The 24,880-nt window shown below is 46.3% G+C and overlaps 7 protein-coding genes across 7 annotated transcripts; 3 read left to right on the top strand and 4 right to left on the bottom strand.

Annotated features, from left to right (window-relative positions):
• Nucleotides 1-56: 56 nt before the first annotated feature.
• Nucleotides 57-2,421, bottom strand: MYCFIDRAFT_83796 (uncharacterized protein; the record flags this gene model as incomplete). The annotated part of the gene is made up of 6 exons (XM_007932927.1): nucleotides 57-1,649; nucleotides 1,700-1,902; nucleotides 1,952-2,098; nucleotides 2,151-2,238; nucleotides 2,292-2,329; nucleotides 2,388-2,421. 6 exons carry the CDS (start codon nucleotides 2,419-2,421, stop codon nucleotides 57-59), a joined length of 2,103 nt encoding a protein of 700 aa, XP_007931118.1.
• A 318-nt stretch (nucleotides 2,422-2,739) lies between these two features.
• On the top strand, nucleotides 2,740-5,648 carry MYCFIDRAFT_60464 (uncharacterized protein). The gene has a single exon (XM_007932426.1). It carries the CDS (start codon nucleotides 2,748-2,750, stop codon nucleotides 5,502-5,504), a length of 2,757 nt encoding a protein of 918 aa, XP_007930617.1. The 5' UTR covers nucleotides 2,740-2,747; the 3' UTR covers nucleotides 5,505-5,648.
• A 1,565-nt stretch (nucleotides 5,649-7,213) lies between these two features.
• Nucleotides 7,214-7,654, top strand: MYCFIDRAFT_199957 (uncharacterized protein; the record flags this gene model as incomplete). The annotated part of the gene is made up of 1 exon (XM_007932926.1): nucleotides 7,214-7,654. The coding sequence occupies one exon, from the start codon at nucleotides 7,214-7,216 to the stop codon at nucleotides 7,652-7,654; it is 441 nt and encodes a 146-aa protein (XP_007931117.1).
• Nucleotides 7,655-7,701: 47 nt separating this feature from the next.
• On the bottom strand, nucleotides 7,702-9,397 carry MYCFIDRAFT_209085 (uncharacterized protein; the record flags this gene model as incomplete). The annotated part of the gene is made up of 11 exons (XM_007932925.1): nucleotides 9,341-9,397; nucleotides 9,204-9,282; nucleotides 9,100-9,148; nucleotides 8,779-9,068; nucleotides 8,627-8,742; nucleotides 8,413-8,586; nucleotides 8,297-8,372; nucleotides 8,234-8,256; nucleotides 8,079-8,176; nucleotides 7,920-8,048; nucleotides 7,702-7,883 (listed from the first exon to the last, which is right to left on the bottom strand). Exons 5-11 carry the CDS (start codon nucleotides 8,698-8,700, stop codon nucleotides 7,702-7,704), a joined length of 756 nt encoding a protein of 251 aa, XP_007931116.1. The 5' UTR covers nucleotides 8,701-8,742; nucleotides 8,779-9,068; nucleotides 9,100-9,148; nucleotides 9,204-9,282; nucleotides 9,341-9,397.
• On the bottom strand, nucleotides 8,137-10,110 carry MYCFIDRAFT_88880 (uncharacterized protein; the record flags this gene model as incomplete). The annotated part of the gene is made up of 5 exons (XM_007932924.1): nucleotides 8,137-9,080; nucleotides 9,128-9,155; nucleotides 9,204-9,282; nucleotides 9,341-9,356; nucleotides 10,067-10,110. 5 exons carry the CDS (start codon nucleotides 10,108-10,110, stop codon nucleotides 8,714-8,716), a joined length of 534 nt encoding a protein of 177 aa, XP_007931115.1. The 3' UTR covers nucleotides 8,137-8,713.
• Nucleotides 10,111-10,482: 372 nt separating this feature from the next.
• Nucleotides 10,483-11,096, bottom strand: MYCFIDRAFT_199955 (uncharacterized protein; the record flags this gene model as incomplete). The annotated part of the gene is made up of 2 exons (XM_007932923.1): nucleotides 10,483-10,618; nucleotides 10,801-11,096. 2 exons carry the CDS (start codon nucleotides 11,094-11,096, stop codon nucleotides 10,483-10,485), a joined length of 432 nt encoding a protein of 143 aa, XP_007931114.1.
• Nucleotides 11,097-12,529: 1,433 nt separating this feature from the next.
• On the top strand, nucleotides 12,530-13,413 carry MYCFIDRAFT_209083 (uncharacterized protein; the record flags this gene model as incomplete). Its single annotated transcript, XM_007932922.1, has 1 exon — nucleotides 12,530-13,413. Exon 1 carries the CDS (start codon nucleotides 12,784-12,786, stop codon nucleotides 13,411-13,413), a length of 630 nt encoding a protein of 209 aa, XP_007931113.1. The 5' UTR covers nucleotides 12,530-12,783.
• Between the last annotated feature and the right edge of the window lie 11,467 nt (nucleotides 13,414-24,880).

Genomic DNA, 24,880 nt, shown 5'->3' with positions numbered 1-24,880 from the left:
ATTCGCCATCGCTATGCACAACAAAAATTAATCAAACTTCGCAAAAAGTCGAAAGCTCATTTATCTTTGTGGCTCTTGCCGAAGCCGAAATGATGCTTCTTTTTCTCTTTCTTCTCGGGATCCTTTGTCAGCTTCGCCGGCGAACTGTTGCCGTTCGCTCTCCCATTAAGGTTCATCGCGTTCATGTGCGCGACCGGAGGCGGTGGCGCTCTTTGCGCTTGCAGCGTGGGTGCTGAGACAGGTGCAGGTCGAGGCTTGGCTTGCTCATCGGGTTCGAATAAATGTCGCGGCGCCTGTGGTTTGGGCATGTCCATTGGTATGTTCAGCCGCCGCTTGTCCGTAGTCAGGTCTCCCAGCTGCCGTGTGAACAATGAAGGGGTCTGCATGTGTGATGTGACCAGGAAGACTTCCCGGTTAATGTTGCGTCCAGTGGTGTAGCAGGCCCTGGCTTCAGAGTATGTAGCGCCACCAGCCATGAACACAACGACCCGTTGCCTGTTCTCGTTGCTGGTATTTGCTCTCGTCTTGGCCCACGTGGGCTTGGCGCGCAGGGAAGCGACAGCCTGCTGTTGCGCCATACCGTCATTCATCTCGAGAGGCGGCTTCGTGTACGGAAAAGTGTTGGCATCCAGCGTATTGGCCGAATGAGCTTCGAGGAGATTTTGCAAGACTGTTTCGTATCTGCTAAGGGCATATTCTTCCATCGTATAGCCCGGCGGAGGCTTTTTGGGAAAGAGTGGCTGAGGTATGGGCCGCGAATCCTTGATGTTGCGCTCCACACGTGCGCCGACCAGGTCTAGATTGCGTATGATCGTGCCGTCCAGCTGCGGTGCTAGCTGTGCATGATACATCAGCTTCTCGAGGTCAGAAGGTGGCATGCCGTCTCGGAAGAGCGTGTAGAGCATGAGAAGTCGCAGTCGATCGGGAGGCGTGATGCCGTCTTCGTCCAACATGGCAACAACTTGGTTGGCCACGCCTTTCGGTTTCTTATACTCCTCATCAAGACCAGTGGCAAGTATCTGCTCCACGGTGGCAAGATCTGGCAGCTTGAACTTCTGGAATCGATTCATAGCTTCTTGCGCCATACCCAAGTTGAGTGCCCATGCTTCTTTCTGCTCTTGGAACTGAGGCAGCCCAGCCATCATGTCCTTGATCGTATTCAAACTCACGCCTTCGCTATCCTTCTTGGTGAAGTTTGCGTTCTCTGACGTGAACTTCCTGAAGTCTGCTGTGATTTTATCGATGACATCCTTCATATGCCTGTGCCTGTGTTCGACCCAAATCTTATCTTTGTCGCTGATCTCGACGTCTTTCTCTTCCTGATCCGGTTGGCCTTCGTTCACAATGGTTCGGTAGGTGACCTTGTCGCCTTCCTTGATCGGCAACAGATCGTGAGCCATGGCTTGGTATGTGAATTCGTGCACGAGCGGAGCAAATAGGTCCATAGATCGGTCAACGATGTACAAAGCTCCACGCGGTCTGGCTGTCTGGGGTGGAAAGTCGTCATGGAATTTGGCGTACAAATCAAGCTCATCCTGCACGAATCTAGCGAGATGGGAGCACAATATGCTTGCCTCATGGGTGGGTGTTTGTGGTCGGTAGTAGCGGATGGTTGGGTATTCGCCGAGTGAGACACAAACTCCCACAATCTGTTCTATGCTCAGTTGAAGCTCCCAGTGCAGCGTGGAGTTCTGCTCACCTTCTGCGCCAGGTCCTCAAGATGCTGCCTGACCAAATTGTTGCAGGCAGGGTGAAACAGCACCGGGAAGCTCCATGGGTCTCTGAAGGTAACGAGGTGGGACTCGCGGGGATAGAACTCGACGTTGAGCACTTTGAAGAGTGCAATCTGTTCTCGCGCAATACTCGACTTGTCGATTCTGTCTCTCAAGGTGGGATGTAATACTGCGTTCTCTCAGCGTCCTCTTTCGCGATCTCGCGGGGATGTACTCACAACTCGTCCACACCAAATGTGCCTTTCTGTACTTCCTCTTGTCGAAGTCTGCCATGACACAGTCGACGATATGTGGCTGCGGCGTGAGGAGGTATATGGCATCGACATCGCGGTTCGTGGGCCGGCGGTCGGTGATGACTTCGATGTCTGGACAGGGTCAGAAAGGGCAGTGGTGGAGAGTAAGATGGCTGGCGCATACTGGTGACATTCTCGTTGAGGATTTGGTCTTGGTCGATTACATTGCTTATGAGCTTCTGGGAGTCTGGGTCGACAACCAACACTTTCCACTGCGCGTAGCTTGGTTAGGCTGCGAGGACAGCGGGAGGAGAGTCGAACATACGTCGCCGCGTGTGATCTGCCGTATTGTGCCCAAGATGACTGCTTCGGGATTAGCACACGTATATACAAGGCGACTGCGAGCAATGCAATGCCTTACTGTCGCGCTGGGCATCTATGATTGAGAGCGACATGGTGTGTGTAGGCGCTGGCGTAGGCGTAGGCGTAGGCGTAGGCGTAGGCGTAGGCGTAGGCGTAGGCGTTGGCGTTGGCGTCGGCGCTCAAGGTCTGGCGGCTTTGGGGGGCGCATCCAGAGGACTATAGCAATTGTTGCATGCGACTAAGAAGAGAACGGAAGACAACAGTGTAAGCAAAGGATATCAGTGCCTCGTGGTGGCTGATCCGATTCCCATATGGCACGCGAGCCGCTATGGACGCCCGTATAAAATGTGTCCCGCAAAAGTTCGCGATTTCACAGGCATCACCGCATCATCCACTCCCATAGACACAGTTGAGTGCAATGCGCGCCTCGCCGCAGAATGCCAATACCTGCCTCACATGTGCCCTTCGCATGCGATTACGCCTTCTCCAGCAACAGCGATCTCGATATGCAACCACAGCGGCGAGCCACGCGAAAGTGCACGATGAGCAGGCCTTTCGATATGCGCATAGCGCTAAAAACATAGTACGATACCATGGTGCCCACGGTGGGCGAGAAAATGTTTTGCCAAGGAAAATCGTCGATAGCGAAGGCCTCGTCCGAAAGTTCTTATCCGGAAAACACCTGCATGAACAACTTTCGTATGGCGCGTCAGAAGGCGGTCGCGAATCGAGAAGATTTGACGATCGGTCCAAAGGACGTAATCGCGAAGACGCTTTCGAAGATGCGCTTCAGCAGAAGCTCGCGAAAGTGAAGGCAGAGGTCGAGGATGCGCCTGTGCTCGACCAGGTGGCCAAGGAGAGGGCCGAGTGGGATGGCGAGACCAAAAGTCAGAGCTTCAGCAGACTATGGCGTCAGTTCTCGCAGAAAATCACAAGGGGCAGTCCAGATGAGAAGGTGCCGTGGCATGGTGCAGAGCCTCAAGGCGACCAAGCCATATGGAATGACCTATTCAACGTCTTCCGTGAGAAGGGTCCCAATGGCCTTGAAGATCGAATCAAGTACCACTTCTACGAGCAGGTCACGGGCTCGAGATTTACTGCATCGGACATCAGGAATCAGAAGGACATTGCAGATCTGAGATATCCCTCCGAGTGGTTTCCTGCCACAAGAGCTGTGCAACGAACGATACATCTTCATGTTGGTCCCACCAACTCCGGCAAAACATATCACGCATTGCAAAGATTGGAGCAGGCAGAAAGTGGCGTGTATGCCGGCCCTCTGCGACTGCTTGCCCACGAGGTCTATGCCAGGCTCAATGCCAAGGGCAGGCAATGTGCCCTAATCACTGGCGAGGAGAGGCGAGCACCAACTGACACGCCAGACGCCTCATCTTTCGATATGACTGCTTGCACCGTCGAGATGACGCCGCTGAACTGTTGCATGGATGTCGCGGTCATTGACGAGATTCAAATGATCGGAAACTCCCACCGTGGCTGGGCCTGGACGCAAGCTTTGTTGGGCGTCATGGCGAAAGAAGTCCATCTCTGTGGTGAGGAGAGAACAGTGCCTCTGATCAAAGAGATATGTGCAAGTGTGGGCGATCCGCTTGAAATCCACCGATATGAGCGATTGTCCCCTCTCCAAATGTCCGACAAGTCCCTTGACGGGAAGCTCAAAGAATTACGAAAAGGCGACTGCGTCATCTCCTTCTCTGTCATGGGCATACACGCCTTGCGAAAGCAGATCGAGAAGTCGACTGGACGTAAGGTGGCAACTGTCTACGGCTCACTACCTCCAGAAACTCGCGCACAGCAAGCTCGCCTGTTCAACGACCCAAACAACGACTATGACTTCCTCGTTGCTTCCGACGCCGTAGGTATGGGTCTCAACCTTGCCATCAAGCGAATCGTGTTCGAGTCATCATCAAAATTCAACGGCTACCAGCGAGAAACTCTTAGTATAGCAGACATCAAGCAGATCGGAGGACGAGCTGGTCGCTTCAGAACTTCAGCACAGGCAGCCGAAGCTCCAGCTTCAGAAGCAGATTTGGCCGCCGCAAAAGGGGAGCCGAGACCGGATCAAGAAATGCTAGATGCTGATGACACCCCCGAGAACGTTGGTCTTGTAACGACGCTCGAACGCTTCGACTTTCCAATAATCCGCACTGCTATGGGCTCCGAGCCTGAACCAATCAAATCTGCCGGCATTTTCCCTCCTGCACCAGTGCTAGAGCGCTTCGCCGGTTATTTCCCACCCGGCACACCTTTCTCATACATCCTCGCACGATTGCACGAGCTAAGTCAAATGCACCCACGCTTCCATCTTTGCGGATTGAAGGACCAAGTCTGGATCGCCGACCTGATCGAGGGTATCGAGGGCCTCTCGATCGCAGACAAGAACATTTTGACATCCTGTCCTGCCAACAAGGGCGACGCCGATATGTGGATCAAGCTGATGCCCGATATGGCACGCTGCATCGCGAATCAGAGTGGCGGAGACCTTGCCGACCTTGAAAACCTTCCTCTTGAAGTTCTAGAAACCGAAGTGACAGGTACGAGAGAGTATCTTCGAGCTCTGGAACAGCTGCACAAGGGTATCGTAGTGTATTTGTGGCTCAGTTATCGATTTGCTGGCGTCTTCAACACCAGAGCGCTGGCTTTTCATGTCAAGAAGCTGGTCGAGGATAAGATTGAGAAGACTCTGAGCCAGTTCAGCTTCTCACAAGCACAACGTCGCTTGCTCGCTTCTAGGCGTGAAAAACAAATGCTCGACTTTCTCATGCAGGCTACAGATGAGAGTGTCGCAAAACATGGTAGTCAGACGGAACAGCGTGAAGTTGAGGCTGGCGCCGTAACAGGCGACGTCGAGGAAAAGAATGAAGTGCGTATGGAGGACTTTGACACGGCTCACCCCGAACATGAGTACAATATCGACGAAATTGGATCACAGCTCGAAGGCAGAGAGACTCAATCCCACGACAATTCTGATCTTGCGAAACAGACAAGTCAGATCGCGGGCGGCGATCACTTTGCTGGCGAAGAAATTGACTTGGAAGAACCAGATCTTGAGCCTGAAGGTCTTGACACGGATGCCAAGACTCCTTCGCAAGAGGCTGAAGAGGAGTCTGATGGCGAGCAGCAGGCGCCGAAGGAGGTGGCTTCTGGGAACTTGTAACGATGTAGAGATTGTATATATAGATGGTGCAGGAGTCGATCAGAACTTCCACCTGCGATAATGTAGCACTATCCACCCTCCAGCCGCCTGGGACAGACTGTCGATACCTCATGGCATGGAAAGGTATGAAAGCTTTACATTCAGTCTTTGAAGTAGCTGGAAACTTCCCGAGTGAGAACGGGTAAGGAAGTGTACTTGGAGTTAAGACGAAGTACGAAGTACGAAGGACTTTGAGGTCGATGCTACCAGAATTCTAGTTCCCAAGACGATGTCGCGCAGAGAACCGAATCCCACAATTGCCAATCAAATCATGCTCCCTAGAATCCTAACCCCAAGGACCGCGACCCTCCACCACCGGCAACGCATCTGTTATCGACTCAAAGCATCCCTAAAAATCTCTCCCTCCTCCCTCCTCCCTCCTCCCCCCTCCTATCCTCTATACCCAAACCTCTACAAAACTATCTTCCTCTCTCTAACTCGCCCTTATAATCTTTAAGTTTATACTTCCCTCTTCGAATTTAGTAATAACTCCCTCCCCTTCTATAATAAAAAAAACAGCGCGGAATTCGAATAACTAACTCGTAAATAAAGAATTTTACTCCGCGTATAGTATCGAACTAGAGTTCTTTTTTTCTAATATAGCTAAAGGAGAAGTTTAGAGATTTTTATCTTATAGCAAGTATTATAAATAGGTAGATTTATAAATTTTTAGAAGGATAGAGAGGAAGAGGAGGAGGATCTAGAGGGATTTTTTTCCCTAATTAGGATATAGAGAGGCAGAGAGGAAGGAAGATTAATAAATTAATTTAAGGAGGTCGAAAGAAGGGGTTAGAAGAGGGGGGGGTTTTAAACGGTAGGCGGTTAGAGTTTACTAGTAAGTTAGAATTAACTACTACTAGTACGATACTTTACGTATAAGGTACCTAGTAGAGATTTGTAGGTAGTTCTAGAAGTAGTAAGAGTTGTTTGTTCTAGACAGTATATTAAACCGCATCTATATATCTATATATCTCCTATAGCAATTACCTAGCTATTTAAATACAGACTAGATACCCTCTCTAGCAATTAAGTGTCTTTTATACTTTTATACTTCTCTCTCCGTTCTACCAATTCACAAGTCTTGTATCTTTTCTAGACAAACTAAAGAAAAAAGAAATACTACTATAGACGCCTACCTACCTATATCCTTGCCTACCCGCTCGCACCTACTAAGCAACGCAAAGCACGTTCTCTCTCCGTTCTGCTACAAGGGTTTGCTAGGGGGTGTTTGTTGGGAAAATTGGTGGTGTAAGATGACGAAATCGTAGAGCGCAAGATGGACTCGAGATGGTCCGTGCCCGCTAGCACATGCAAATCAAGGCAAATGCATCGACTACTTTAGCGTTCTTACAATCCACCGCGCATCAACTTCTTCAGAACTTGATGATACTGTCATGCAAGACAGCTGCATGTCCGCGATGGCCAACGACACCAAATCGACGAGCGCCCGCCTCGCAAATATATTCGAGCTGCTCGAGCACATCTTACTCGACCTCGTCTCAATTCCAGAAAAGCCAGCAAAAAACTCCAGCGCTGCCCGACAAGCGATTCGCAACGACCGGGCTGATGACATCGGAACGCTCCTATCATGCTAACGAGTCAACAAGACCTTCCAAAGCACAATCGCCAACTCGCCAAAACTTCGCCAAGCTCTCTTCTCCGAGCCACCAATGCCTTGGCACATCTCAAATAAGTTGCAAAGCAATGCAATCCTGCTTTCCGACTCCTGGCGAGTCTCCAAAGACATCGTCATCGATGTCAAGGTCGAATGGCGGATGAGCAAGAAGGGGGAACTGCCCAAGGTCACTGTCTCGATGGAACCGAAGTACAAGCCCGGCAAGACTGCTTCTCGGCACTACTCGTGGCGCAACATGTATCCCTACAGCACAGAGTATCGCTTGGATATCATTTCACTGCGCATGACGGATAGCGGGGATTGCATCTTCGGCTGTGGGAAGTTCGTACCAGATCATGAGTCTAGTCTGACTGCTGGCGAAATTTGGGAGCAAATCATCGGTGAGCGCACATATCGTCCGATGTTCCGAGAGTACGAGGCGGAGCTTCTTCTTACCAAGGGAAATAGAGCGGCTATGGTGCGCTGGGTATGGTAGCATCGAGGCGGACTTCTCTGGAGTATGATTCGTTGAGATGGTCTAAATCATAAGAGGCGGAGATTCTTCTTACCAAGGGAAATATAGCGACTCTGATGGCCCGGTGGGGATGGTAGCAGCGAGGCGGACTTCTCTGGAGCATGATTAGCCCAGACGATCCACATCATACCGGCTGTACTTTGCTTTGGACGTGATCCATTGGCGTTTGAGATTGAGGGATGAGCGGAGACTCCGGTGCGTTGTGTGCTTTAGCATTAGTTGCCACCAGAATGGGTCGTGGTGGGAGGCAACTTCATCTGTACCAAAATGCAGATCGGAAGTCGTCCGAGCTTCGACGCCAAGCCGCAGCGACCGCACGTCTTCTCTTGCTCTATCAATGCAGCCGCTCGGAGATCTCAACGAGGCTTTGAAGCACATTGAACACGATTGATAAGCATACACGAGAGAGAGAGAGAGAAGGTACGATTTGATGAGTTTGATTTGCAAGCACATTGAGTTTGATTAAAAATTACCAGAGGCCACCTGCGAGAGCACCCAAACACCACCACCGAAATTACAAAGATGTCAACTAAATGCCACCGCGAAGCCTGAACTGCCCACCACTGAATGCCACCACCACCACCAATCAATATCGCAATGAACCCAAGAGCCAGCGAGCAGCGAGAGCATGAATGTCATACCAAACCGTCGGTCGTGAGTGATGAAGTTGCTGCCGTTGCTGACGGATGAAACCCCTGCGCCGCATATTACGCCAAGACACAGCGGAAACAGAGGACTTTGCCGCGCTGAAGACCGAACTGCTTTTGACCTGACTGAGTATACTCAGCGCCCAGCAAGTTGGCTCAGTGGGAGGTGGACGTCGCAGACGGTGAGTTGCAAGTAGCGCGGTCTCCGTAAATGGCAGTGCAGTTGCGTGGGTATATACCCACGTTCTGACGCCCAGAGATTGACCCGGCCCTAAAGCATACCCACCCGCACCAGACGGTTGAGTGAACAACCCGCGAACCACACCCTTCGCTAAGCAGAGGTCGTGAATCTTGTGTCATATCCTTCTTATACTCATGCCCATTGCCCTCCGCCCCAACACGCTTTCATGCCTTTGCTCGCTGCTCGCTGGGTATCACTATCTGCTGCCATATCTCTGCCTCTCTTGCCACCTCGGTGCCTCTCGATGCCTGTACGCCTGTCTGTGCTGCTGTTGTCGGTTCGTGGAGTCGAAGGATGAAGTCGTAGGATTTCGGGTTTCGGAGTTGTGGTGGCGAATTTGCTGATTTTCGGATTTGGTGAGTTTTTGGATTTGGTGGGAAGTCGATTTTGGTGAAGTCGTCGGTTTCGGTGGGAAGGGGCGTTTGGTGAAGATGTCGCGGTTGGCGCAATGTCGCGTCTGAGGCGGTGACTGCGGCGGCGCGAGTCGCTGTGCGATCGACTGCCAGTGTTAGCACCACCGCGTGACGGCGAGGGAAGCCAGCAAACCAATGATGTTGGTGCCGCGCGCTCAGATCTGTACGATGTCAGTGGCAGAAGCAGGTAAGAGTGGGGAAACGCTTACTTGATGTGATGCTGAATGTTGGTGAGGTGGCGAGGTGGTGAGGTTGGTGAGGTAGTGAGGTGGTGAGTTTGATAAGAGCCTGCAAGTGGTCAGTAAGAAGGCGCCGCTAAAGGTGGCGGCGGTGGTGAGTGACATACCTTGACTGGTTGATGGCTGTTGATGTTAATAATAAAGGAAGGTGGATGATGGATGATGGTTGATAGTGGAAGAGAGTGTTGAAGATAAGAGTTGGTTGATGATGTTGGTTGCAAGTGGAGGAAAGAAGTGTAGGTTGAAAGTAGAAGAAATGGAAATATTTATAGGTGGAGGGTCAGGTCTGCAATCACAACTGAGAGCTTCTGCGTTCAATTGAGCACGCTAACTGAGGCAACGAAGTGAAATAGAGTTAGCTTTTGCATCAAAATGAGCAGGAGCAGACGTCAGCCAGAGCGAGGATGGCTGCTGATTGGAAGACGGAGGTGAGGCGGAGATTGACCGGCATATGACTCGAAAGCGAGTCAATTCGAAGTGACAGTAGCGGTGAGCATTGACGGAGGGTAGGACCGACGCCGCGAGGAGGAGGAGGGGGAGGAGGAGGAGGAGCAGAAAGGGGGGTCGTCGACCGTAGAGGTGGAGAGGAGCGGTATGACCAGCGGCGAGAGGTATTCCATGTCGTGTGCTGTAGAGCCCAGCATACAGCTGGAACTCGACGCGATATCGTGATCGTGCGTAGTTGAAGATCCTCTCGTGCAAGCAATCGTTGTAGCACGGTCTCGTTGCCTCCAATATCACAGCTCTTCCCCCCTTCGCCTTCCAATGGTCCTTTCACCGCACACGAATTGCCGGGCCAAGGAGATACGAAGCTCTGACGCTCGCGTACTTACTCTACGGTCTGAACAGCACGATGTTCGCGATAGTTGGTCTTCATGATGTCCTGTCTGGGTGCGTTCACAAAGCCCGTCCTTCTACGCGGTACCAGCAGGAGATTCTTCAAGATCGTGGCGCCTCGTCTTTGATCAGGACGACAAGTGTGTTCTTTCAGTCGCTCACTACATCTAGGGACCTCTCTACAGTCTCTATGCCATATCACCGCGCGACCAAGGTCTAATTTTCGCTTTTATGCGTCCGGCTCTTTACTGGATGAATTCTGCCTCTCAACGCTCACGGACGACATGTCTGTCTTGCGAGAGACCATGAAAGACAGCCTAGATCCTCATATGAGTATGAGCCCGAGCTCAACGTGCTTCCCTCTGCATGGACAGCTGAAGGTCGATCGATGGGCCGGGGAACGGGCGAGGCTCTACTGCGGCGGCTTGGTCGGGGCCAAAATGTTCTTCCCACGCTTCTCAGGCATTCCAGGGCGGAGGGCAGTGATATCGGACTGGGCTGTAGCAGCAGATTGAAGCGTACGGGCAGAAGGCCCTTGGATACAGAGACTACATGAAGTGGTATCGATGAGGTGAGGTCGGAGCTGGCTCCTATGTTGTGGATCCAGATCCTCCTGGCGTTGCGCCGTCAAGTGCCGCCATTTCCCGGTACCTTGTCTCTCGAAATAGCGACGGAGGTCTCCTTCCACCTCATGCTCCCATAATTTTCCCATCTCTATGAGTTTGCTCACGCATCTCCAAGTCTCATCATCTCTGCGGAGTCCATGTTGCGAGTCTCAGCTGTCCCGTCGCAATCTTCGCCATGCCAAGCGATTGGAGCTCGCTCGTCGGCCTTGTCAATCGCATGAAGCGACCGAGTACATTGCGCGGCGAGTAACGTGCGATGATCTGGGTAGAGGACCACAAATTGCAGGAGACCAAGCCATAGAATCGCTGGAAGTCGCTCGAATTTCCCGCTGGCGCAGTCACAGGCGAAGACTGTACCAATGGAGGCCAGGTTTCCAAGTATCTTATCAGCACGATCCATCTTGTATGTATAAAGAGCTTAAGTGAGGTGAATAGACCGGCCAGCCAACCTTCTAGATGCACATGAAGCTGCTGCTTATAAGCCGAGCGAGAAGATATCTTCAGAAACTGGCGACAGCATTCGAGGTCGACGGTTCTGAACTTCCTCGCCGTGGGGCTGTGGTCATGTCCACACTCATGCATTACCAGCGTGATGGACAGATCTTCCTCGCTGCCGTCACAGACCTTCAAAGGCTCTGTAGATACCACGGATTCATTGAATGAAGCACAAAGGAGCGTGCGAGGTGCCGAGAGAACTGTGTCGCTCCTCCGCGACGGCACCGGCCTTGGTGTGAGATGCGGATCGTATTGGATCCAGATTCTTCATGTCGACTGAGGGCCACGGAATGAGACTGCACCGTAAAGAGGTCTGACAAAGCTGGCTGCGCCGATGTGCAATGCGGAATATAGGAGGTACCTCGTGGAACTGGTTCCTCCGCGACTCAGACTATCACGGTTGCTGCTCGCAACGTCAAGACCCCCAATGATGGCGCTCACGTATTCTCCTTGACTCTGGCGGGAAGCACAGACATGTCATGCCTCCAGTACAGGAATTCTGTTTATCGACTCATTCGAATGCAACTCCTATAGAGGATCAAAGTCAGCGCCACAGAGAGTGGTCAGTACGTTACCACGTGTTCACGAAAGATAGATGAGTTTCATAGCGCTGATGATTTCGCAGATGAGCTCCTCACAGCCCTCCGCCGGCTGGCGTGTAGCCCACACTTTTGAGCTACTGGAGCAGATCCTCCTCGCCACTCCAGGACCAGACGCTACCCGCGATGAGCCCGCCATGCTGACCATCTTCGTCAGTCAGCGCGCATCTCGAGTCTTCAGGGACACTATTGCCAACTCTCGACCACTCCAAGCCATGATATTCTGCTCAAAACCTGCCGCGAATATCGCACCCAGCCACGATAACATCAACCACTTGGTCCATTTCCACACCTTCAAGCTATCGAGAAATATCGCCATCGAAATCTATAGCAACACAGGCGATATGGGCCATGTCGTATCTGTGACGGTTGGACTCATCATGCTCTCAAATACAGCAGGTCGAACAAGGGAGGCGGTAGACTGGGTGTGGCGGAAAATGCACTTGTATGGTGGCGCCTATCAAGTGGACGGAGTGAACTTTCAGCTACCGACAGGTCATCCTGTGCGGCCTCGCTGGTGGCATGTAGCGGTAGAGCTTGTGAACCCGAGTGTTGGAGATTTGCTGGATTGCTTGCTGAATGATGCTCAGGTCGGGCCATTGCTGAGAGCGTGAGGGCAAGAATGTCTCATCTTTTGAATGACGGTGGAAGGCACAGCAGATGGAATTGGTCTTAGCAGCCATGCGCCTCGTAGAACGAATGTCGGTGATTTGGACTCTATGGCATCGAGATCCAGGTTAGGGCAAAGTACGAATGGGGACCTAGTATTGAGACTACTTGAAAATGAAATCAATTGTTTTCAACACCTTTCACATGCTTCACTTCTGTGTAGGTTTGCGTTTGCTTTGATCTCCATCGAAGGCCCCACACTCATTCTCGCTTAACGAATCTCGAATTATGAACTCTTCCTCGAACAACACACCTTCAACCCTACTCTGAAGTAAGTCGACACGTCTCGCCATCGCCAAGTTGATCACTAACATCACGGACTAGATGGCGACTCCACCCATCTCAGCCGGCGCACGAGTCGCCAATACCTTCGAGCTCCTGGAGCAGATTCTGGTCCTTGCTTCGGGTGAGCGTGTCGCCTCCGACGAGCATCTTTTGACTCGGCTAAAGACCAATCGCGAAAGGAAACGAATCACATCAATCTTCGCCTGCCAGCGCGTCTGCCGAGCATTTCGCGACACCATCGCAAACTCCACGCCCCTCCAAGCCGCTATCTTCTGCGCACACCCGAAGGAAAACTCCAAAGCAGAAGATTCCAACGAGAACCCGATGGTACGCCGGAGCGCTCTCGCCCTTTCGGCGCAGAGCCACATGCGCATTTTTCTCTCGGCGAATCCCTTCGACGTGGTCACGTCGGTGTACCTGAGCTTCATATTCCAAAGTTTTCCGCTTCGACGCAAGAGCTGGAACGCACCGGGATCCTCATGGCGGAGGATGTTCCTGTATGCTGGAGCATATCGTGTGGAGAGTTTCATCTTGCAGATGCCGTCGGATGACCCTCACCAGGCAGGATTGTACAAGCAGTATGTGCCAGTCAAGCTTTCCAATCCGACACTTGGGCAGTTGGTCGATGCGATGTATGAAGCTCTCGGATGGGAGCCGTGGATGGAATAGCAAGGGGCGCGACTATTCGTAAATCAGCTCCGGCTATTCACAAATCAGTCGTCCGATCGCGGAGGAGGCCTAAGGCAAATTTGTTAGTTATGTCCTCTACCGCTAGATAGCTGTTTTCCACCTCACCGTCGCTATTATACACACCTTACTGTCGCTATTCTAGGGCTGCACATGCAAAACGGCCTGCAGGAGGTGCAAGTGCGTTAAAGATAACGTAGACTGCTACTCTAGCTATTACAAGCATAGGCAGTGCGATAGAAACCCTGTATCTACTTATTTACCTACTTAGGAAGGACCTCCGCCCGCTCCGAGGGCTCTACTAGTACCTACGGCGCTAGCAGGTATACTAGATTACACTAAGATTGTATAGTAGGAACTATACGTTAATGCGAGGGTCGTAGAACCTCATTTGCTAGGCAGGCAGTATGCCTAGAACAGTTAGGATTAGCTATAGGGTCGAATTCTACGTCTATTTACTTAATTCTTCTTTCCTACGTTATTATTCTACTAAGCAGCTAGTACAGGCATTATAGGTCTTTATACGATGTTGTTCTATATAGATTACTAATAATGTAGTCTTACCGAGACCGGAGCGGCCCTAGGTCCGTTAATTTATAAATAGCCGGAGCTGATTTACGAATAGTCGTGCCTAATAGCAAGCGGTAAAAGCCTCGGGCTTAGAGCAAAAGAGACTAATGCGGCTATTCTAAGACGATACGAACTACGTAGTACTAAAAGTTAGAGACCGGGTAGAGGATGCGTTTAGTGCATTAATTGGACTAATTTGTATCCGGATCGCAGACGTCCGGCGAAGTCTATACTATAAAAGGTGTTACGGAACAAGGAAGTAACGGTCTAGGGGTTGGCTAACTAATAGAGCGACGGCTCTACCTTTGTAATTAGCCTTCCTCCTCTATATAACTATTATTAATCTTAACTCTATAACAATTAGTAGCTTCGCTTATACTAAACTCTCGCGTTACTAGGAGTTATTTAAAACGCTACTAGGACGAGGTAACTAGATCGGGGCTAAGCCGACTAAGAGCCTAACTACTTCCCCTTACTATATTGCGACCGTGTATACGAAGTAACGTATATCTATATAAACCCTATAGATAACGACCGCGCTTTCGCTATATATATACAAACTAACCGAATTACTAACGCGGAGGTTAGGTCTTATTTAGGACGCTTTCTATAAGACTTCTAGGCAATAGAGACCTATCCCTCTAAGTAGCTCGACTTACCGGTATACCGATAGCCTATATAGATAATAGAACTCGTTCCTATAGTTCTATAAAAGAAGATATAGGCTAAATTTACTATCTACGACTACTATAGTAAGTAGGTCTAGAAGGCACTTACCCGTAAAGAGGAAGTTACCTTCTAAGCTAAGGGTAGCTGCCTCTAGATCGCTATAGTAGTTATAGCCTCTACGGCAATCGCCTAATATAATAATAATAGTAGCGACCTCTACTATAAGTATACGACCTTCGACTATATCGATAGCTCGACCTATAATAGCAACTACTTAGGTAACGAGCGTCTAGCCTCCTACTATAGCGGAACAAGGGGACGCTATCTCTACGGAAATAATAGCCGCTATTTAGGCGGCAGTTGCCTAGGTACTAGCTACCTCCTTCTTAGGCTCTTCTTATAGACTTTATCCTACCTTCTACCTTCTATCTTCTACCTTCTACCTTCTGCCTTCTGCCTTCTATCTTCTACCTTCTACCTTCCTTTACCTAACCTACGTACAATTAGCGTCGATCGGTTCTCGGCTCTTCTATATATAGTCTAGTATATAGAAGAAGTCTTTATAGAAGAGCCTAAGGATAAATGTCGCAAAGCTATAGTATTAACCTTATATACCTACAAAACAGGTGGAATAGTATAACAACTATATATTTTAAGTAAAAGTTATATTAGAATTAATTATAGGTATTAAGTAGACGAAAATTAATGTCTATATAATAATCTATATATTTCTAAATATATAGGAATGAAAATTACAAAACACTACTTTAAGATAAACGCTATGCGAATAGCGTCCGGATTGCCTCTATAACGATACTACTACTATCGTTCGCTATAGGCAGAAATATACGCGGACCCTTAGAATTGCCCGCTCTCTAACCTCTAAGTGTTTGCTATACGTAACAGTGTCGCGTTGTTACGTACTAATGCCGATTGGGTAAACTAGGCTAAAACGCGGCTATTTAAGGTCTATGCGCTTTACTAAGGTCTATACGCTTTACTAAGGTCTATACGCTTTACTAAGGTCTATACGCTTTACTAAACGCGGCGCTTTACTAAACGCGGCGCTTTACTAAACGCGGCGCTTCGCTACTAGTTCTAATAACTTCTATGCCCGAAGTACGACTTCTATAGTACGACTTCTAGCTCTAATCGCTTATCGTATTTGAGACTCGAGTCCGCATTTCGCATTCCGCCGCCGCTATCGCTGTCGCTATATATTATAGACGATACCGAAGAAGCTATCGAGGTTCCTTAGTAGGCCTACCTCGCTACCGGCGATAGCAATCCTATTCTACGTTAAGATCTAGAGAAGGACTATATTATTACGGACGGCTTCGAAGGTTCTATACGCCTCGAGGAGTAGCGCCGCTAGCGCTAGCTTGCCCGCTAAGGTAAAGGCTAAACTCTTTAGCGTATAGTTCGCGGATTTCGTATCTACCGTTACTAGTTAATACGTACCGCCGCTCGTTAAGGTCCGCCGCGGGATATAGGTCTATTAATAGACTTAAAGTAGGAGGAAGTTAGTATTAAATATAAGGACTACGGACAAGCTAAAGAGATAGAATGTAGCTATTCTTATACTAAGACTAATCTTCCGCCTCTACGTATAGCGCCTCCGGATCCGATCTATTACGCTAGTAGTAGCTTTCTCTAGTTAGCTAGGAACCCTAACCTTACTAAGAACTAACGTAGGCAACGGCGCTAGTAGTAGAAAAACTAGGGCTAGAGTTAGGGCTAGTCGAGTACGAATCTAGTAGGCCGTCTAGTAAAGACATACGACTAGCGCCGCTAGTAGCAATAGTAATAGCAAGGTACGTAGAACACTTAGCTATAAGCTATACTAATCCTTCTATCTCGTAAGGCTTATACCCGCTAGCGGCCAAACTAGTCTACTAAGAAGCTAGAGCTTCCTTAAGATCTATAATAGAAGACCGCCTTCTTTTAGGCTATAACTAATTATATGCTCGATAAGCTATTTAATCTAGAGGAAATCTAGATATTAATATAGGATACCGGTCTTAAGCGAGAGGCTATCCCCTTCTAGCGGGATATTATTAAGAATAGCCTATAGTAGGTACTAAATGCATTCTATCTAGATAAGGGCTATATACCTTCGGACCTTTAGCGCGAGGTACTATATAACCTAGTTTTCGCAGGTACCGATATAGTAATAATCGAGAAGACCGGTAGCGGCAAGAGCTTAGTCTACTAGGCATATACTATACTAACTAGTCGCATTAATATCTAGATCATCCCTCTAAACCGCCTTAGTAAAGAGTAGAAGGCTAATATCGACTAAACGATACGTACGCTTACTTAGAAGTCTATAGTTACTAGAGCCGGTAATGTCGAGTTAGTACGTTACTATATAATCTCCGCTAAGACTAAGCGTAAGGATCTAAAGATGTACGATAATATCGTTGCTAGTAGGTATTACTATATCTTTTGTAGTCTAGAATAGGCGTCTACTCCGGAACTGCGAGAGGTATTTAAGAAGATTAGCGATTGTATTAGCCTCGTTACTATCGATAAGCTATACTTAGTATATAAGTAGAAGGACTTTCGTAAGGAATTTGCCTAGATCTATACCCTTCGTAGCCTGTTCCGCAATAATACCCTATAGCTAGGTGCCTCTACGACAATATCCTAGGAGATACTAGAATTTGTCTTAAAGTATAGAGGCTTCCGTAACGATAGCCGCGAGGCATTTAAGACTAAGGTTATTCGTACGAGTATCGATTAGATCGATACTATATATATCTTTAAGACTATTCCGTAGAAGTATAGTAGCGACTTCGATTTGTTATACCTGCTACTAAAGAAGGCGGTCGGATAAGGCGACTAGGGCGTATAGGCTATACCCGCGAATATCGATAAGGCGATCGTCTTTATTAATAGTCGGGGCAAGGTCGACAAGCTAACCTATATACTGCGTTAGTAGCTTGTCTAGCTAATAGAGGGCTAAGGAGATCTAACTAAGAAGTATATCTAGAACAATACTAGCTATAATATATACAAAGTCGTCGCTTTCTATACTGCTTATATCGCTAATTACGACAAGGATCTCCGATATAACGAGTTTAAGAAGCCTAGCGCTCGTTTATTAACTCGCATTATAGTTAGTACCCTAGCGATCGCTATAGGCACTAACATTAGCGATATTAAATTCGTTATTATATAGCAACTGCCTATTACTAAGGACATTAACGATACTATATAGCGAGCTAGTCGTGCTAGTCGTAAGCTTAGCGTAGGACAGCGGTCGTATACTATCTTCTTCTTCCCTTAGTATATCGGCGATAGAGCTAAGCGTATTCCGGATAGTGTTAACTATGCCTCTGTTATTAATCGAGATAGTAGACTAGCTAATGCGGACTAATACAAGTACCTCGTACAAGGTGCTATTATATACTAGCCGATCCGACTAAGCGGTTTGCGTAATACCGAGATTCCTAGCGAAGATATTAATAGGGACCTAGACTAGGATAAGGATAACGAGGATACTATTGTCGTTCCGAGAGGCATAGGCATAGGCATAGGCACAGGTATAGGTATAGGCATAGCTACACTAGAAACCTAGGAAATAGGTAATGCTAATACTAATGCCTCTGCGCCTAGGCGCAAGAATTAGTCTAAGAATAACATAGAAAAGCGTAATAAGATCCCCGATATCTTCCGCTTGCTATTTAATAGCTAGTATATAGCGACGCCTCGATACCTACGTACTATCCTTAATAAGCGATACTAGGAAGAGCTCCGATTATAGGATCCTAAGGAGACCCTAGATCGTAAGGACTACTATAACATTGTCTGCAATTACGATCTAGACTTAGTGTTCTAATAGGATAAACAGGTACTACGTCTACTAAAATCCCCGGTCGCGCCGTATAAGGGCTCTAAGTAGTTCTTCTTACTACTATACCTATAGAAGTTCTTCGATCGCAAGGCTAATAAAGCGGGCCGAGCAGATATATACTTCTTCGCTCTTCCGTCTAATACTCTTATCGATAACCGATATATATAGGACCTCTATAATATAATGCGGTATCTAGCACTCGGCGATAGTAAAGAGCAGTCTACTAGTATAAATAGGGAGGAAATGCTTAAGAGTGCGCCAAAGTTCGATAACTAGTACTAGGCTAGCGGTAATAATCTTTATAATAAGCTACGCCTCGGTAAAGTCCTTAGATATATCAACTACGACTTTCCTAAGGCATTTAAGGACTAGTAGAAGTACTATAAGGAGCGGAAGCGTAAGTAGGCCGAGCGAAAGACGGCTATAGAGATAGTAGATAGCGACAATAGCGACGACTAGCCTCTGCCTCCGCCTATAGCCTAGGATCGTCTTCGCTAGTTATAGTAGGATTCGGATAAGTCTCGCGATACTAATATATCGCTAGTAAAGAAAGCTATCGTAGGCAATCGGAAGGCAAAGGGGAAGTAGTCTTAATCGCAACTAAAGGCGAAAGGTAAGCGTATAGGAGATCCAATCTAGGATAATAGTGCTACGGCCTTATCTACTCGTATACTAATATAGCGGACACTACGCCGCTAGCGCTAACGAGAGGATAAGGATAGTAATTATAGCACTCTAATCTCGGTCGCTAAGTCTACTCTTCGTAAGGCTATAAGTAGCAATCGCCCGCGTCGTATACTATCGCTAACTCTAAAGGCACGAGAGAACCTTACTCTTGTTAGCGTAGACATCCTACCGGAGAATCTACTCGAGGAGAGCCCGACTCGTCGTAAGAAGAGATAGATAGCGCTAGACTAGCGCTAGAATTAGCATTAGAATAGGCATTAGAATTAGCGCTAGAATAGCGCTAGAATTAGCATTAGAATTAGCGCTAGAATTAGCATTTAATAAGGTCCTTCCTTACTACCCTTCTATTATATCCTTATAAGCTCGCTAAGCAGGCTTGTTTCGAGCAGGACGATATAATCTAAGGACTCTCCTTGCTTATTAAAGACCTTATCCCTCTCCGTAATAAAGTCTGTCGACAGGCTATTAACGCGCTTACTAATAAGGGCTTATAAATAGTCGTAGGTATCGTAGTTAAGCTGCTTCTACGAGAGCTAACGAATGCCTAGTTAAGCTGCTTCTACGAGTGCTAGCGTATAATGCCTAGTTGAGCTGCTTCTACGAGATGCCTAGTTAAGCTGCTTCTACGAGGGCTAGCTAAGCTACTTCTACGAGTACTAGCTAAGCTGCTTCTGCGAGTGCTAGAATTAGTGCTAGAATTAGCATTTAATAAGGTCCCTCCTTACTACCCTTCTATTATATCCTTATAAGCTCGCTAAGTAGGCTCTTCTATTATGTCCTTATAAGCTCGCTATATATGTTTGCCCTCGTAGGCGAGTACATTGCCTTAGCTATTAACGCGCTTATCGGTAGGTTTGCCCTCGTAGGCGAGTATATTACTATTAACGCGCCTCGTAGTCTGTCTTATATAATAGTCGATAGTTAATAGTCGAGAGTCGATAGTCGATAGTTAATAGTCGTAAAAATCGCATATAGGAGCTAGTCGAGAAGCGTAAATTCGAGGAAGCGATAAGGATACCGAGTCCCGCTAAGACCCTAGATTTAGTAGGGCAGGGTACTTAATTAGTAGGATTAAACGTTATAGCTACTTCCTTCCGCGTATTAATAATACCGGCTTTACGACTTTTACGACTTTTACGACTTTTATAATAGTATATTACTAATATAGCGAGATACGTCGATTGCGCGCATTTCTAGCAAATAGCGCTAACAAAAGTGTCTAATACGATAACGACGGCCGCCTTAGGTACTAAGAACCGCCTCCGAAACTCGAGAAGTTACTAATACTACTAATACCTACTAACACTAGCGACACTAGCGATACTAGCGACACTAATACTATACTTATTGCACCGCAGCTATTAGTACTATAACATATACGGCAAGGATAGATACGCGAGGCGATAATATATATCGAGCGCTCGTAAAAGCACTCTTCGAGAAGCTACGATAGCCCTCTTACGTTAACGCCCTCCTTTGCTTAAATCCTATAGTTACGATCTATTAGAAGGACTAGCTACTATATAAGATAGTACGGATAAGTGTAGTTGCGTCTAGGGATCTATTTAACTAGTAGCACTAAGCGGCTATAGAAGTATACGCCCCGAAGTATACTAGAATTACACATAGCCTATATACTACGGGTACGCGTAACGAGTACGCGTATACGTAGCAATTAGCGCATTCTATTACTAACGATAGCACGTATAACCTTTTAAAGGGACAAGGTATATAGGAAGGGACTTATTAAGCGAAACGACGATAGCTTATTCGCTAAAGCGATACTTATTAGTTCCTAGACAACAATAGAGTGTAACCGTGCCCTTAGTATCTCTAAGAGATACTACGGAAAAGGTTGTCGAGCGCGTTGTAGTCGTATAGCAATGTTAATACGCTTGCTAGGAAGGAGGCGTACTATAGTCGGATAATAGTCTTAATACGTAAAGGGCTGTAGTCGTATAGCAGTACTATAGTCGTATAGCAGTAAAGACTAAGACTAAGCGCCTTCGGGCTTAAGTACTCGAACGATATAATAGAGGCCCTTACGTAACGACTAAGGTTATTATACTAACAATCCTAACGAAGGCGTTACGCCGACTTAACTAGATACGTTCTCGAGAGCTATTATCCTATAAAGAATCCAAACGTAAGAAGCCTATAGCAATACTACGAGCCTATCTACTTAGTAGGAGAGCGCCTCGGATCGCTACTTTATCGGCATACCTCGCTTAAGAGTTTCTACTAACAAAGTCAAACCCTTAGCTACTTTATAGGTGTACCTTACTAAAGAGTTTTTACCTCCGCTAATCTATCTAAGACCTCTACAGTTTGTACTAAGACTGCGATAATCTAATAACAACTATACTCTTTCGGTTAAATACGTAGTCGGCGCCCGCTAAAGCTATAGAAAACAACCTACTCGCTAGGAGAGTCGCCTCGTAACGTCTTGCTTAGTAAAGCCTATTAGAGACTAAACCTCGAAGAGGAAGGACTAAACAAACTCTACCTATTAAGGAACCTTAACGATTAGACAAGCGGCTCTATCGGTAGCAAGCCGCAGAACTAGCAAGGAATAGTGTTAATCGCTATAGAGCTACCTATATGCGATAAAGAGGTATCGACACTATTATATACGCCGACAGCTAGTATGTTGCTAGGGGTGTTAGTATGTTAGTATATATATGTATATATATATAGAACGACTTATAAAGGGAAAAAATAGCAGCGAACAATCAGAGACGAAGGGAAGACAGTTAAGAAGGAAGGGAGGACGAATAGAAAGCACTATATACTAGGGTAGAGGAGGTGCTAAAGGTAGAAGATAGAAGAACCCCTAAGAGGGCATATAGGATAATAATCTTAGAACTCCTTAGAGGACTGAAAGCAATCTACAACTAGGCAAGCTACGTAATCACAAAGGTAGCTAATATAGTCGCAGCAAAGATTACGAAGAAACAATAGGAGATAAGCCCAAACTACCGCACCTAGGCAGCAGTAGCTAGTTAGGAGGCGCTAAAACCCCCGAGGACAGTAGTTAGAGTCTATATTACGGACCTATAGGAGCAAAAGGAAATCTAAGGACTTATAGGGAAAGAGATTATAGAAAGAATTATAGTTAAAGAGGTAATTAGGGCTAGGAACGAAGGTAAAGGGGTAATTAAGCTATTTATAGTACAAGAGTAGGACAAAAAGAAGCTAGAAATACAAAAAGAATAGACAACTAAGATAGGGAAAACAGCAAAGGTCTCCTAACAGCAATTTATAATTATAGCCTATAGTATAATAAGAAGCTTTAAGGAAGAACAGGATATTAAGAGCCTATAGAGACAAAACTAAGCTATATGCCTAGGCCTAAAGATTACAAAAGTAGCATAGATTAAAAGGAAAATCGAAGAGACTAAGAAGCAGTCTTCCCTAATTATCTAGGTAGGGAGTATAGAGCAAGCTAATATAGTACTAGACTAGGGGTTGTTCTAGGACTTTAAAAGATTAGAAACAGAGATATATAGAAGCAACTATAGGATAATATAGTGCTTCAAATATTAACACTATAGACACTTAGCAGCTAAATGTACAAAGACAACCAATACCTACTCCTATTATATAGGGGATTACTAGGTCAAAGAATACAAAGTACACAAGGGAGAAGCAAGATGTATATACTGTACTAAAAGACACCCCTTTTAGGCGAAGGAATGCCTAGTAAGAATATAGGCAGCTAGGAAGGCAAAGGAAGCTAGAATTAATACACTAAAAAGATATACAACAAGCTAGGGCAGCTAGGTATAGAAGCAACCTAGCTAAGTGCTACAAAAGAGGTCTAGGTAAGATAATAGGTTTACATTTAGGGCCTTACTAGTACAAGAGAGTTACTAGCAACTAGGGAGACTAAGATACCTTAATATTACAGGAAAGGAAGCAGGGCAGATAAAGCTTAGTTAAATGTTAGTCTAAAGTAAGGGAAGACTAAAGGAAAACTTATAGGGAAATAATATAGATGAAACCTAATAAACATTGCAATATTACTAAACATTATATAGTACAATATTAATAAGAGCAAAGACAAGGTACAGAGGAGCTTCCTTTAAGCACTAAACCTAAAAGAACATTATATTATTGCAATCTAAGAGCCCTAGCTCAACCTATATACAAAGAGACTAGCAATAGTTAAAGACCTAAGATACTACCTAATTATCTACAACTAGGGAACCCTAAGGACATACATCTATATTAGTAAGGAGATAGATATAGAAACCTAGTAGGCTATACTATAGGAGGATAGGGACCTAACATTAGTTTAAGTAGAGACATCCTAAGGTACACTCTAAGTCTACTATATATACAACCTACTACTAGAATCAAGAAGTAGTACCTAACTAAAAACCCTAGAAAGACTACCTAGAGTTATCTAGGGGAACACCTACTAAATCCTACTTAGGGATTTCAACCTCTACTACCCCCTCTAGGGCTTAGACTTTACCCTAGCTTACTACTTCCTAGTAGGAAGACTAATTAATATATTAGAGAGGGAAGGAATAGAAATTGTTATCCTAAAGGGACTAATTACTTAAGAGGCAAGAGGAAGCAGCAGTATACTAGACCTATACTTTGTATTACATTAGATTAGGAATAGGATTATAAGATATAGGGTTAACTAGGAACTAGAAGAATTATTAGACTACTTCCTAGTACAGATTAAGCTAAATATCTAAGCTAATTAGGAAAGGGAACTAGAGGAGAAGCTTAACTAGAAAGGTGCCTAATAGGGCAGGATTAGGGAGGAACTAGAAAGGGACCTAAAACTAGAGGAACTCTTAATAAAGTATCTACTAAGGCTAGAGGACATTAACAAGGCAGTAGAAGAACTAATAGGAATCCTAAAACAGGTAGCTAGAAAGCATACCCTAGCAAAGAAACATTTACTATACTAGCAACTATACTAGACTAGTAAGTATACAAGGAAGGTTAAAGTAGTAAGGAAGGCTAGGAGGCAGTAGATACAAACCTATACCTAGGAAGTATAGGACAACTATAATAAAGCCTACTAGGAAAAGAAGATCTAGATTAAGAAAGACAAGATACAAGAATAGAGATCTATAATAGGAATAATTATAAAGAAACTAGAGGAGATATAGAGGATAGCTAAATAGGCAAGGAGACCTAAACAGGACAAGGATATACTACTACAATTCCCGGACATTATAGACTAATAAGGACAAATATAGACTACAATAGAAGGGAAAGCAAGAGCCCTAGGCTAATACTTCTTCTATAGAGAAGTATAAGCAGATCTATTAGATATAAAGGAGAAAGAATAAGAGACTCTACTACTAGGCATACTAAGAGACACCTAGGTCAAACCCGAAACTATTAAAAGGATCCTAAAGAAAATTCTAGGCAATAAGGCACTAGGAGAAGACAAGATCTATAACAAACTCCTAAAAGCATATAGGAAGGGGCTAGCCCTAGCACTAGCTAATATCTTTTTATAAAGCCTAGCACTAGGACACTACCTAAGACTATTTAGGAAGTCCCTAACAGTAGTGCTAAGGAAGCCCTAGAAGGAAGACTATATATAGCTCAAGGCCTATAGACCAATAGCCCTACTTAATATAATAGGTAAGGTACTAGAAAAAATTGTCGCTAAAAGGCTAACAACCTTTA

This window comes from Pseudocercospora fijiensis (assembly GCF_000340215.1).
Source record: "Pseudocercospora fijiensis CIRAD86 unplaced genomic scaffold MYCFIscaffold_9, whole genome shotgun sequence".
Lineage (NCBI taxonomy): Eukaryota > Fungi > Ascomycota > Dothideomycetes > Mycosphaerellales > Mycosphaerellaceae > Pseudocercospora > Pseudocercospora fijiensis.
Note: the sequence above shows the minus strand (reverse complement) of the source record. Positions and strands in the feature narration are given on the sequence as shown.